Consider the following 13,496-nt stretch of genomic DNA (forward strand, 5'->3'; position numbering starts at 1 on the left):
CAGACCGGAGACCGAACTGCAGGGCAAATTCGGCTTAACGACGGAAGATAGCGGAAGGTACGTACCAGGTTTTTTGATGTAAGGAATCGTCTATTAGGGACTGTATAGTATATTTTCAGTTATAGTCTTTCTCCTTGTGTATTCTCAGTTCCAACTCTATGGTAAATAATACTATCTGAACGAAATCACTTGATCTGAATTTTCTTGAAATTCACTGTGATGTCTGTTTCTTGCACTGTGGCATCTAATCTAACATCTCTTGTTAATGCCATATTATACTGATAGCTTCAATTATACAAAACGTTTAATAAACTGCTTAAATATGATAGTAAGGAATAAACAAAGTCTCTCATAAGTTGACTCTATACTCAAGCTTCTTTCATAAAAGCTTGTGACTCATGTCAAGATTGTAGAGAAAAACAGATTTCAGCCACTCGTGGCCGTGCGCGAGGCAAAGCACGCACCTCGCTACAACCCCAATAGCCCAAGCAGCCCCACTCCCACAATCTAGGGAATTTTCCTTCAGAAACAACCCCGCGCACTTCAGCCAGCAGACAAGTTTCAGTGCCCAAGAAATCGCCCATCATGTCTCGATTTTTCCGCGGCGGCGACGACAGCTCATCCGACAGCTCCAGCGAAGAGGAGGAGCTCTACTCCGAGGAGGAAGAGGAGGAGGAGCAGCAGGACTCCCAGGCCGAGTCCTCTGAGAACGATGACAGCGACGACTCTGACAGCGACGACGAGGGCGGCAAGGGAATCAACAAGTTCTTGAAGGATGCCTCTTCCGATAGCGACGATAGCGACGATGAAGTACGAGCCAAGGTCAAGAGTGCCAAGGACAAGCGCCTGGACGAGTTGGAATCCTCCATCAAGCAAATCGAGAACGGTCAAAAGAATGGCGACTGGACCCTCATCGCTGCCGGTACGAGATCACCCATCGAATTTTCTAAATCGACTCTCTTGTCCAAAGACTAACAAAAAATAGAATATGAGAAGCTCAACCGCCAGGTCGCCAAGATGCCTGGCAGCCGACCCCCCAAGCCCTACATCCGTATCCTCGCCGAGCTTGAGGACTTTATGAACGAGTCTCTCGCCAAGCAAAAGGTTACACCCAAGAAGATGAACGCCATCCAAAACCGATCTCTCAACGCCGTCAAGCAAAAGGTCAAGAAGACCAACAAGGAATACCAGAGCCAGATCGATGCCTACAGAGCCGATAAGGATGCCTTTATGGACTCCTCAGACAACGAGCCCGTTGTCCCCACCGTATCAAAGCCCAAGAAGGTCTCACTTCAGGTTGATGCTGCTCCTGCTGCGGAGGGTGACGACGATGGTTTCGCTACCGTCGGCAAGGGTGGCCGCACACTCCAGTACACCCCCGAAAGCATCTTCAAGCACCTGCGAACCATCATGGAGTCTCGTGGAAAGAAGAACACCGACCGAACAGAGCAGATCAAGACCATGGAGAAGCTCAGCGAGATTGCCAATACCCCTTACCAGAAGATCCGTGTTCTCCTTACTCTTGTCTCTACCCGCTTCGATATTGGCTCTGGTGGTGCTTCTGCCATGACCGTCGAGAACTGGAAGGCCGCTGAGAAGGAGCTCTCAAGCCTTCTCCAGGTCCTTGAGGAGAACCACGACTACGTCGTTGTTGAGAACGCTGAGGAGTGGGATGATGATGAGAAGCCTCCTACCCTACAAGAGGGTGAGAAGCACATCAAGGTTCCCGGCAGCATCGTCTCCTACATCGAGCGTCTCGACGACGAGCTTGTCCGCTCTCTTCAGAGCATCGACCCTCACACCTCTGAGTACATTGAGCGTCTGCAAGATGAGGGTTCTCTTTACAACATCATCTTCCGCGGTCTTCTCTACTACGAGTACCTCCGAAAGGACGACTCACTCGAGATTCCCCAAGACAGCATCAACCGAATCGTTATGCGCCGTTTGGAACACGTTTACTTTAAGGTAATTATCCCATCCTGTCACTCCATGTATTGTTCACTGCTAACATTCTGCTAGCCCGCTCAGGTTGTCCAGACCTTTGAGGAGAACTGCTGGAAGCCTGTTGGCGACTCTGTCGAGTCTGTCATCACTCCCCGGGACCAGGCACAGAACGCCGGCAACCTTGTCAACGTTCTTTGCAACTACTTGTTCAGCAACAGCGAGGGTATTATCCGTGCCCGAGCTATGCTGTGCCAGATCTACTTCCTCGCTCTCCACGGCGAGTACTACAAGGCTCGTGACATGATGTTGATGTCGCATCTTCAGGAGAACATCCCCAACTTCGACGTCCAGAGTCAGATTCTCTACAACCGAACTCTGGTCCAAGTTGGTCTCTGCGCATTCCGCAAGGGTCTTGTTTACGAGGCACAGAACACCCTCCAGGAGATTTGCGGCAGTGGCCGTCAGAAAGAGCTGCTCGCTCAGGGTGTCATGATGCAGCGATACAACCAGGTGTCTCCCGAGCAGGAGCGCCTCGAGAAGCAGCGACAACTGCCTTTCCACATGCACATCAACCTCGAGCTCCTCGAGTGCGTGTACCTGACATGCAGCATGCTTCTTGAGATCCCTCTGCTGGCCCAGACTGGCTCATCTCCCGACGTTAAGAAGAGAGTCATCAGCAAGACTTACCGCCGCATGTTAGAGTACCACGAGCGACAAATCTTCACTGGTCCCCCTGAGAACACCCGAGACCACGTGATGCAAGCATCCAAGGCCTTGGCTGCTGGTGAGTGGAAGAAGTCGACCGACTTCATCCACAGCATCAAGATCTGGGAGCTCATGCCTGGTGCCGAGGAGATCAAGGCCATGCTCTCCAAGCAGATCCAAGAAGAGGGTCTGCGAACTTACCTCTTCACCTACGCTCCCTTCTACGACACCCTCTCCACCGAGACCCTCAGCGCCATGTTCGAGCTTGACTCGGCCAAGGTTGCGGCTGTTATCAGCAAGATGATCAGCCACGAGGAGCTCGCTGCTTCTCTGGACCAAGTCACATCCACCGTCATCTTCCGCAAGGGTGTCGAGCTCAGCCGTCTCCAGTCATTGGCTCTTGCCCTATCAGACAAGGCCAGCGCACTTATTGAGAGCAACGAGCGAACTCTGGAGCAGAAGACACAAGGAACATCAAATGCTTTTGAGCGACAAGGCGGCCGAGGCCGTGGAGGACGTGGGCGAGGTGGTGGCCAGGGCCGAGGAGGAGCCCGAGCCGGTGGCAACACACAGCGACAGGCTGGTGGCACACAGTTCACGGGTGGTGCGCTGGGTGCGGCTGTTCGAGGTTAAGAATGGAGAAATGAACGAGATGAGGCGTCTTAGTCGTTTGCATTTTGCATGGGATGGTTTCTTTTAATGAAAAGGGGCGATGATGCGGAAGCACTCGCTACGTGTCACTAGGTCGAAACGGAATAAGGATACATAGAACTCGTCAAAACACTGCGCTCCTGGACTGCTGTGAGGTGATATAGGTATGCCTCGAAGCATCGGGGGATATGAAGAGGGGATGTCAAAAAAGTATAGGCAAGGAGCTGTAGCGGAGTCTATTGAAGGGGATTGTTTTAGATAAACTCTGCTTCCAGTGAGGTTTCCAAAGACCGGAGACAATCTAAAGAGAGCCATTTTATTTTTGTATTTTGAAGTAAAGAAATGAGATTGTCTTTTGTGTAAGCTTACGACTTTGAGAGATCAGGCTGAGCTGGTGTCGCATGAATGACTCGTTTTGTCCAGAATGGTATAACCGATGATATCGGCTTTCTTACCGACTCAACAAAGACTCGGACATGAAGCCAGTGAGATGCATTTTTAACCTTACCTGCCTTGAATCTTGGAATGCAGACTAAAACCTCTATAGAAATAAAGAGCCAACTCGTTGTGATATCTCTTTGCTTCAAGAATACACAACTAATAAAAGGCATGCTCCAAGATGACTAAGTTGGCGCGCGTGTAAAGTCGGGCTCAATCAGTCAGCGATTTCCAATCCTTTCGACTTTTTCCATTGCGGATATGGGCGGCTTCTGAGTGGTCGAAAAGGGCCCGAGACCTGGGTATCATGAGATAGAACTCCTCGTTCCTTTCTGCTTTTTTTTCTTGGTATTTCTAGTGAGATTTTGCTAGGCAGACTCTTTTCTTCTCTTCTTTCTGAGTTTCTTGTCTTTATCCCACCAAGAATGAGAGCGATTTGGCGTTTGCAATCCTGTAATAACGCTGTACGCAAGACCATAAATTTTCAGACATTGCCACTTATATCATCCTCCTTCCAGCGATCTATATCCGCGACATCGCATACTTTTATTTCTAGTAGACGTTTTACAGCCCAGACTTATCAGCGACAAGCAATCATGTCTGAACCAGGAGCCCAAGATGCGCCAAAGCCCGTCGAGACCAAGACAGAAGAACTACCCCCGCTGTCTGACCATGACTTTAAGGCTTATAACCGACTAGCCGTCCATATGAACTACTTTGTAAGATTGAGCTAACCAAAAGGTTCGAAAAAACATGAACTAATGTAATTCATAGCACGATAACTTCCGAAGATCATGGAATCTCTTATGGAATGCATGCACAAGCAACCGCAGACCTCAAAGCATGTCCCTCAAGCAGTTCATCATGGAGGGCCTGCAATTTGCTGAGCATCTCACCGTGCACCACAATATTGAGGAGACATACGTCTTCCCCATCCTTGCCAAGAAGATGCCCGAGTTCCGTGGCGGACGTGCTGAGCTGCTGCGTCAACACAAGCAGATCCACGCGGGTCTGGACGGTTTCGAGGAATATCTCAAAAAGTGCCGTACCGGAGATGAAGAGTTTGAGTTGAGTGTACTTAAGACCAAGATGGAGTCATGGGGCGAGGTTCTCTGGACTCATTTGGACCAGGAGGTTGAGACTCTGGGTGCCAATAATATGAGGAAGTATTGGACCAAGGAGGAGATAGCGAGAATCCCTATGTAGGGAGAGCGACGAAATAGTTATGAGAGCGTCTATACGAATTGTTATCCAGCTGTTAATCTATGTACATATATATGAATCGCAGATATCTCCAAGCGCCCAATTCGAAATCCCTGTATCATGCCTTGATGAAGGGGTGGTATCAATCATGTTTCTAAACGAACGCTGCCTTTTTATCTCATGCGCCTGCATGCAAGTAGTAGCAGCACGCACAAAAGTGATGCTTTCAACGCTGGACAACAGCATGGTTCTCACTAGATTCCTTGAGTATTGTCTCTCTTCAAGCAGTCTTACGCCAAAGGTTCTTCATCATGACAGTTGCTGGCCATGTAGCAATAGCCGCAACGGCAATCTCAGGCATCAGGCCCTGCTCGGTACCCCAATGAGCCGACAAAGGCATCCAAGGCAACGTGCCGAGGAAGTTGGCCTTCCAGTCCATCTTCCACTCCTCTTCGGTGGTGATGTCGCCGCTTGGTGTCCTGCGCGCGCGTTCAATCAACAAACGGACAAGCTCGAGGGCAACCCAGACGCTCCAAGAGCGAGCAGCTAACAAACCGAGATTTGCGCTCGTCTTTTCGGACAAGTTGGTCGCGCCCTTGCAAGTCAACCAGCAGGCCCCCTCGCCGAAGTTGTAGATGAAGTTGCAGAGGATCTGCACAGTCATGAAAGCAATGTTGACTCGGTTGGGAGCAGGCACCTTTTCACCCTTCTCGTCAACCATTTCACCACGGAGGCGCAGTATGAGATCTCTCGCTTCAAAGTAGGTGCCAATCACGCCCCAGAAACGGTTCATGGTGCGCCACTCGCCCATCATGTTGGTGAAGCCTTGGATATTTTTTGAGAGGTTGAGAGCCAGTGTCGCCAGAGGCGGCGCAGTCACAGTAGAGAGGACTACAGAGCTCGAGGGTGGTAGTTTGAATGCCATTTCGACAACCTTCTGGGCCGAGTGACGGAGAGTAGTCCGGCCCAGGATTTCGAGAATAGCTCCGACTAAACGAGCGGCATATGTGGTGAAGAGAAGGACAGTATCTGTGCCCTGGCGTGTCTGAATGACACGGGAAAGGTGTAGAATGAATCCATCGAGAGCTGAAGGCGACTTAAGGAGTCGCGCAAGAGGGCTACTTTCTGGAGAGGATTTCTTGACGCTGGTGTTGTCTTCTTTTGTGCGGCTCTTTTCCAGTTCGGAGGCCGGAGGTGAATCGGCGACAACGGGCTCCGCCGAGGGAATGACGATGGCCTCGGCGGGCGATTCTACGGCGGTCATGGTCTCAGTCTCGGTCATGATGGCGGATGGTTTGAAAAAGTGAAGCTCACGGTGAGCATTTAATGGGGAAAAAGAGGTATCGAAAAGGAGCCAGGAGAGAGGCTCAAATAATGAGAGAAATAAATGAGGTAAAAATAAAATGAAAAATAAAAAAATGGACTGGAAAATAATGATGCGATAGATCCCAAACCAGGACTCCAGTGGTACTACCCAGGTTATTAGCGGTACTTCAGTGATGTGGGGGGGTATTTTTCTTTATCAATCAGTAGCTGTGGGGAATCGTAGGGGCTGATCGCAGTACTGACCGAGGCCAACAGGTGAAAGCTCCGCTTCCGAGTCCCCGTTTGCCTCGGTAGTTTCAGACTCTTGATTCGCTGCGCACGCCCGAGATCACTCGATGCGCCGTAAATACAGGGGTTCTTCAGGGCTCCATCATGTCTCGTGAAAACTAACGTACAGCTTTGCCATATTAGGCAATTTCCTTTAGAGCCAAACGGTCATTCTGGACGATGAAAGCACAGCAAACCATGATGACACTTGATGCTGCTGTGTAGATCATGGGACCTCGTCGGGCTGGATTTGCGATCCCCCCCATAGGCTCAGTAGTGTCATCATGATCGGGTCCTGGCCCGTAGCGTTGGCTCTTGTTTCCCCAGATTTGCATGTGATTGTGAATAGGAACAAGACCCGAAAAAGCACAACAGGTCACGTTGCGACATGAGTATTGTAATATGACCAAAGAAATCTTTAATAGCCTGGCTGATTTAGCCATAAGAGACGAAACCATCTATTCTTGAGGCCAAGCTGGGGCAGAATCATAGATACTTTAAATGCTCAGTGCTCGCAGAAATTCCACTCAATGTTTCTGAGATTTGTGTCGAGTCCTTTCTGTTGCGATGTCCTCTCCTCCATCAACTCCTTCCGGATGTCATTTGCCTTGTCCAGTCCGATGGGGAAGTCCATATTCTCCACCACCATGCGTGTTAACTCAGGGGGTAGCTTACCGACTTGGTCTTGTAGTAAGGCATCTTCAAACCAATGCCGCTGCTGCGGCGGCACGTTCGCCGTTGAGATTATAGGTATCAAGGGGTCAACCAAGAACAACGCCAGAATTTTACGGTGACCGGGCCGTGACTTGTCGGCGAGCTGGAAGGGACTGACATGATGCTGATAGACGTTGGGAAAGAAGAGCATTCTGTCCTGCTTTGTGACAACGCTGCCAATATCCTGGATGGTGTCGTCTGCAGCTCGGATGGCAAAGACATCTTCAATGCCGTCAAAGTCGCCTTGCTCATAATTCAACTCCCCCATCATATCTTCCTTGTTAGCAGTTGTCCGGAAATCTAAGCGAGACTCGGTAACGTTGTCGCAATCATAGTAGTAGAGCGCAGTCGCGCATATATGTTCGTTCAGTTGACCCTCGATATGCCATGACCCTCCATCGTATGTTGGCTTCTCAGGTGTGAGATGAATATTTGCAAGCTTTACAATGACTTGCACACGAGAAGCATTGTCGAACCATCCAGACGTCTTCACATCGTCTGGCTTGATCTTGACAAGTTGGTCTTGCCCATCTTGAGGCTCCGGGCGGCCTTGTGGATGCGTCCTGTCAAACCATTCTTGATCACGCTTGTGATGATCACTGTTCCAGTACGCATTAGCCGGCCAGTCTGGACGCTTAGGCTCTCCTTCATCTAGTGGCCGTGACATTATTCTACAACCTGATGCCCAGCTTACCGAGTAACAGAGTTCCGGTACTTGGCATTGAAATCCTGTAGCGTTGGTGACGATACGCTGAACGGCGAAATCGTTGTGCCACCTGTAGATAGCATCCCAGGCTGGAAGCGACTTCTCAATGAACTTCTCGACAACCAGGTAGAGAGGAGCGTCTTTGACAGGGTGAGCGTTGTTGATATAGCTAGTAATGCGAGGATGGTCCTCTGTCAAGTTGACGTCGCAGGGAAGCCATTGGAAGCGTTTCGAGAAGTACCTTCCGGGCAGGAATTTGTCAAAATCCTCTTCCCCAATGCCAAATGCCTTGGCGTCAGACTCGGGGTTTTCTGGCACAACAACACCTGTACCGCAGTGGGCTAACGCCTCTTCGACATTGATGCATTTATCTGGTAGGATGCGCGAGTGTCCATAATAGAGAGGCCAAAGAGAAGGGTGCACAATGTCAAGCACTTTGCCGTCACTGCCAGGGTGCCAGTCTTTTTGGTCCTCGGGAACGTTTTCCATGGGAGCAACAGCATCTTTAAGAGCCTCGCGGAGATCTTTAGGGATCAGGTTGTCGGATTTGAAAGCAGCTGAGGTGTAGTCCATGACAGGTATCAAACCGGTTTTTTCGTATAAGTCTGCTTTGATGCGGAGTTCTTTGATGCAGGCATTGGCCATTTTCTGGGTAAAATCGCCATGTGGCCGATAGTCTTCCCAAGGCATCTCCATCGCCTCTTTCATCCACTTGGTTGCGATTTCCTCGTCTTTGACCTTGAGCCACCACTCGGGCTTGTTGGTGAGATCCTCTATGATCTTGAGCATGCATGTCTCGCGAACAGTCAAGGTTGCAGCTTTCCATTCCGTGTATCTGTCTTCTTCGCCAGTGAGAACTGGAAACAGCTCTTTAACCATTATGTAATTGAGTGGTAGGCCAAAGCCTGGCCTTTTAATGTCAGACATGTTGAAGCAGAGAGGCTGTGTGAGGATAGTCTTTAGAGAGAGGGTTTAGAAAGAGGGGTCGTCTCGTAGGAAGAAAGTAGCCGGTATTATTCTTTTTGAATCCAATTCTGCAGCGAGGTGGAAGTGATGTGACTTTTATAGTATAGAAGTCGAATGCAATACAAGCATGGATAATGAACAAATCAGCCAGTCTTGAGCCATTGGAGAGGAAGGCAGGAGGTAGGTGCTTAGGCTACTGCACCTAGCCTTGTTCAATCGCAAGGCACCAGCCTCCGCTCCTGCCCGTTGAGGCCATTTCTACAGCTAAAAAGGAAAGAAGAGGTCCACAGGTGTTTTAGTCCAAGGCAGCAACACGTAAAAGAAGAAAAGAGTCCTCCTTGCCAATTGACATGGACGCGATCAAGTCACGAAGTCACGTTATCTGGCAGAACTATGACCATTTGGTTCTCTCACCCTAAAACCATCTTCCCTCTTTGGTAAACATGCATGTCAGAAATTAGACTACAAGTTCAATATGCTAAAGCAGGGTATCAGGAAAATTGGTTACGAAAAGTATGAGAGATAAAATTAGTAGGCCAGCTTATGCAGCTTAAGCTTGGCCTCTTAGTTTACTTATTTCTGTACCCTTGGACTTGGGAGACCAACTTCTTTGGTCCCTCCCAGCCAGGGTCAGATTGACCAGGGACCTACCCACCAGCGCAGTATTCCACCTGAAGTGGAAAGTGGAGATATGTATTACATCCAATACGGCGTTGATAGATGATCTCATTCAAGACAAATGAAGCGGTTTACACAACTTATCAAGGCTCAATCTCTCTATCTTGATTCTTATAGGCCTTGAAACCTGCAGAGCTGAAAGGCGAAGGATCTCGGCTAAAAACTGTAGGACCTGCTGGATATCAAGGATGAATACGGATTCTGCTTGTGGTGCTGCTTGGGAAGAGAGGTTGTGAGTTGTGTTGGTTGTATATACATTACCTTATATCTCCTGGTATTGCCCGGTTCCTCTATTTGTATTATATCTTTATTTTTATGGCGATTTAGCTTGTTAGTGTCATCTCCACATGCTTCAGTTTGACCGTCACCATCAACAATCACCACCAACACATGGTTCTAGGTCTTCATATTTGGCTTCGACACAAAGAGGTGATTTTGAAGTAACTTGAACCCTGACCAATTCACTTCTAGACTCACATTACCATGAACTTCGTCAACGAAATGCCTCCCGAGCCAACAGCACCACCAATATTGAACCTCCATGGACGAGCAGAAGCAAGCGATCAGATAGTCTTATCAATCGCACCTGACAGTATTTGCGGATTCATCTCGGAGCGAGCTGGCGCCAGCAGAGCCTGTCCAGTTAATAATCGCTGCTACTTCTTCCCTCCTCAGTCGAAAGAGCACGGAGGTGTTATATGCTGCGGCAAAACAACATGTCAGTACCATGCTGCTTGCGTCAACTCTCGAGAATACTTTCAGTTGAGTAAATGTGACGGGGGTTGTGAAGTAGACAACTACACTCTAAAATGGTATCATTATAGTCCTCGCTATCCTTTGGAGAAGCCTACTAATGGGATGTATAGTACCGATTCCCGCGCCCCCTACTGCAATACTGTTGCATGGAGAGGAAATACCACCGACTATTGGTGCAACGATCTCGACATCAAAACTGCACAAAGCGCTGCTCTTACCTACAAGGGCCAAAAGGAGACACCACACTTTATTACTGTCGACCAGGATGACATTAGTTCCATAGAATCGCAAATGAGCGGCGCAAGAACAGCTGGCACCGCCTTGGGAGGCCCAAAGTCAACATCGGAATCAACATCAGGGTCCACTGCCACTGTCACTGAGACCAACGCCAATGATGGCGGCAGCTCAAAGACACCAGTGGCCGCGATAGTAGGGGGTACAGTCAGTGGTATCGCTGTACTAGCTGCTGCAGGGTTGGGGATCTTCTTCTTCCTTCGTCGAAAGAAGAAGAAGCAGAGCAATGCTGCGAGTTTGCCAGGATACCAACAGCCACCCGAGAACAAGTCTCCTTGGTCTCCTGGACAGCAACTAGTTGCGCCTTATCATTACGACCCAAATACACCTCAGAGCAATGTTAGTCCCAACTCACAGTGCATGTATCCTCAAGCTTCTGGGTTTCAGCCTCAGCAGAATGTGATTCATGAAGCTGGTGGTGAGGCTGTGGATCCGAGTAGCCAACCTCAGGAGCTCCCAGCAAACAAAAAAGAGCCCGCGGAACTTGCGTAGATAGCGAGTCGTTGTTTGGATTCGTTGTTGTAGCAGAGCGTTTGGGAAGTTCCTTTGATAATGATTTTGTATATAATTTCCTTGGCTTCAAACGAAGAAGTATGCCAAGATCTTCTGCCTGTCCACCATTAGGGCTGAGACATTCACGAGTGGTTAATATTCCCATCATCGACATTTGGCAGCTTATCAGTCAGTACCCATAAAGATGATGATAGTTTTCCCCATAATTTGCAATCTTTTTTTCTCTTACAAGACGTCAGTGAATGTCTATTTTTTGCAATTAATCAGTTACTGTGGATGTTGCCGATTAACAAGCCCCATTTCTATGCCAACTACGTCATGGCCTGACCTAAGGAACTTAAGGCAAACTCAAAGATAACCAGTCTCCCTTTGACCTCGTGCTGTGCCTAGACTATTCTCTATGTGCATGAAACAAACACTAAAGACAACAATTTCCAGCAACAACTTCATTTTTTAATCGCTTACTTAACCCAGTCGGTGGGTCTATCACATCTCATCATAAGCCATATCTTATCGCAACACACCACAACTTCATCATGGCTGCCAACTGGTCCTTCAAGGCCCAACCAGGTGTCTTCATCGAACTCACCGACATCGCGCATAACTACCCTGGAGAGAAAGTCACCACGCAACCAAACCTGGGCCTCATCCCCGGCCAGTCATACCCATCCGACGACCCAAATGCTTCCGATCAGCGGGATTGGGTCCGTCTCTCACGTTATGTGACATGGCTCAACAAGAACAGCTCCAACAATGTCGCATACAAAATCTTATACTTGACACGACACGGTCTTGGTGTGCATAACAAGATGCACGCTCAAGTAGGCTCAGAGGCATGGAATGTGAGTTACCTCTCCTCTCTCAGTTCGTTCCAGCACACAAACACTAACAAAAAGACAGACAAGAGTATCCTTCGAAAATGGGGACAGCAAAGAAACTTGGTTCGACGCCTTTCTCACTGAAGTAGGCGAGCAGCAAGCCAAGGATCTCAACACCTTCTGGACGGACCTCGTCAAAGTCCAAGGTGCACCACATCCTCAAACCTTCTACACCAGCCCCCTGGCTCGGTGTCTCCAGACAACAAACCTTGTCTTTTCCTCACTCATGGCCATGCAAACACCACCCCAGCAACCAATCGTCAAGGAACTACTCCGGGAGAGAATCACACGCCACACGTGCGATTACAGACGCCCGCGCACTTGGATAGCGGAAAACTATCCCAGCTACCAAATCGAGGATGGCTTTGAGGAGGAAGACCAGTTCACCAACAGGGTGGACCCAGAAACAGACGAGGAGCATGTTGTGCGGAAGCAAAGAGCCCTGGAGGACATTTTCAACGAGACGTCGAAAGACTGCGAGGTCATCTCGCTAACGGTGCACTCGTACGCTATCCGGGCCATTCAGGGTGCAGTTGGTGCGGGTGTCTGTCGAACGAGAGAAGGAACAAGTGTTGCGTTGCTTGTCAGAGGCGAGAGGGATGTTGAAGTAAACGGCACAGATGGAATGGACATTAATGACTACGTCTCGGCTGACCCTGAGGCTGTGGGCTCATTAAGGAGATTTTCCATGTGAGCTACGAAATTTGGAGGTGGAGATACGTAATGATAGTTCCCATGGTGCAGCAACACATGGTAAAATACTAGTTCAGTAATAACAATAAACAAGCAAAATAGACGGAAATTCAGACCAATAATAAGTCCAGGGCTCAGATGTGATACCCAAAGTTAATAAAAGATTAAGAATTAAATCATGCCAAGTGGCATGCTCTGGGGTACAGAAAGTCCTATCTCCCTTGCGCTATCATAAATAAAAAACACCATCTCTTGGCTCGCTATATCCAATATATTTAAAAGTAAACAAGAGATGACTGCTGGAAGACGATACAGAAATGTTTACCACCACTTGAACAAAGTGGTCCACTTCTTCCAAGGACCACGTCTGGAAGGGATCTTGTCCTCAGGAATAGAGATCTCATAACCATCGTCGATATCCTTGGAAACAGTCTTGGATGTGTATGAGTTGTCGTCACTCTGGAGCCACTTGTTGAATCTACCCTTGTCCTTGTGGCGGTAAGACTCGACGGGTTGAGGAAGAACCTTTGTGCATTCGGTAAGGCTGTTGATGTTGTTGACACCCAAGAGACTGAGACGGACGTAGGCGCGGGCGTAGTCCTAAGATGGGGTTAGTTGTCTGGTAATGATATATCTGAAAATGGCTGGAACTTACCTCGTTCCAAGCAGCCTGGCCGCTGCTACCACTGGCAAAGGCTTCAAAGGCAGGCGTTGGTGAGAGGGGTGTTGGGAAGAGAACCTCGTCACTAGGGAACTTGTAGACA

At 48.9% G+C, this 13,496-nt stretch overlaps 7 protein-coding genes across 7 annotated transcripts; 4 read left to right on the forward strand and 3 right to left on the reverse strand.

Moving 5' to 3' along the window:
• Positions 1-541: 541 nt before the first annotated feature.
• On the forward strand, positions 542-3,609 carry FGSG_02544 (uncharacterized protein). The gene is made up of 3 exons (XM_011320179.1): positions 542-922; positions 986-1,965; positions 2,020-3,609. Exons 1-3 carry the CDS (start codon positions 586-588, stop codon positions 3,280-3,282), a joined length of 2,580 nt encoding a protein of 859 aa, XP_011318481.1. The 5' UTR covers positions 542-585; the 3' UTR covers positions 3,283-3,609.
• A 725-nt stretch (positions 3,610-4,334) lies between these two features.
• Positions 4,335-4,944, forward strand: FGSG_02545 (uncharacterized protein; the record flags this gene model as incomplete). Its single annotated transcript, XM_011320180.1, has 2 exons — positions 4,335-4,457; positions 4,513-4,944. 2 exons carry the CDS (start codon positions 4,335-4,337, stop codon positions 4,942-4,944), a joined length of 555 nt encoding a protein of 184 aa, XP_011318482.1.
• A 52-nt stretch (positions 4,945-4,996) lies between these two features.
• On the reverse strand, positions 4,997-6,223 carry FGSG_02546 (uncharacterized protein; the record flags this gene model as incomplete). The annotated part of the gene is made up of 1 exon (XM_011320181.1): positions 4,997-6,223. One exon carries the CDS (start codon positions 6,221-6,223, stop codon positions 5,222-5,224), a length of 1,002 nt encoding a protein of 333 aa, XP_011318483.1. The 3' UTR covers positions 4,997-5,221.
• Positions 6,224-7,039: 816 nt separating this feature from the next.
• On the reverse strand, positions 7,040-8,743 carry FGSG_02547 (uncharacterized protein; the record flags this gene model as incomplete). The annotated part of the gene is made up of 1 exon (XM_011320182.1): positions 7,040-8,743. The coding sequence occupies one exon, from the start codon at positions 8,741-8,743 to the stop codon at positions 7,040-7,042; it is 1,704 nt and encodes a 567-aa protein (XP_011318484.1).
• Positions 8,744-10,645: 1,902 nt separating this feature from the next.
• Positions 10,646-11,140, forward strand: FGSG_02548 (uncharacterized protein; the record flags this gene model as incomplete). Its single annotated transcript, XM_011320183.1, has 1 exon — positions 10,646-11,140. The coding sequence occupies one exon, from the start codon at positions 10,646-10,648 to the stop codon at positions 11,138-11,140; it is 495 nt and encodes a 164-aa protein (XP_011318485.1).
• A 557-nt stretch (positions 11,141-11,697) lies between these two features.
• Positions 11,698-12,733, forward strand: FGSG_02549 (uncharacterized protein; the record flags this gene model as incomplete). Its single annotated transcript, XM_011320184.1, has 2 exons — positions 11,698-12,003; positions 12,062-12,733. 2 exons carry the CDS (start codon positions 11,698-11,700, stop codon positions 12,731-12,733), a joined length of 978 nt encoding a protein of 325 aa, XP_011318486.1.
• A 320-nt stretch (positions 12,734-13,053) lies between these two features.
• On the reverse strand, positions 13,054-13,444 carry FGSG_02550 (uncharacterized protein; the record flags this gene model as incomplete). The annotated part of the gene is made up of 2 exons (XM_011320185.1): positions 13,054-13,332; positions 13,388-13,444. Coding segments are annotated over 2 exons (336 nt in total), but the record flags the coding sequence as incomplete, so codon positions are not given.
• Between the last annotated feature and the right edge of the window lie 52 nt (positions 13,445-13,496).

The sequence above is a fragment of the Fusarium graminearum genome, chromosome 1 (assembly GCF_000240135.3).
Source record: "Fusarium graminearum PH-1 chromosome 1, whole genome shotgun sequence".
Taxonomy (NCBI): domain Eukaryota; kingdom Fungi; phylum Ascomycota; class Sordariomycetes; order Hypocreales; family Nectriaceae; genus Fusarium; species Fusarium graminearum.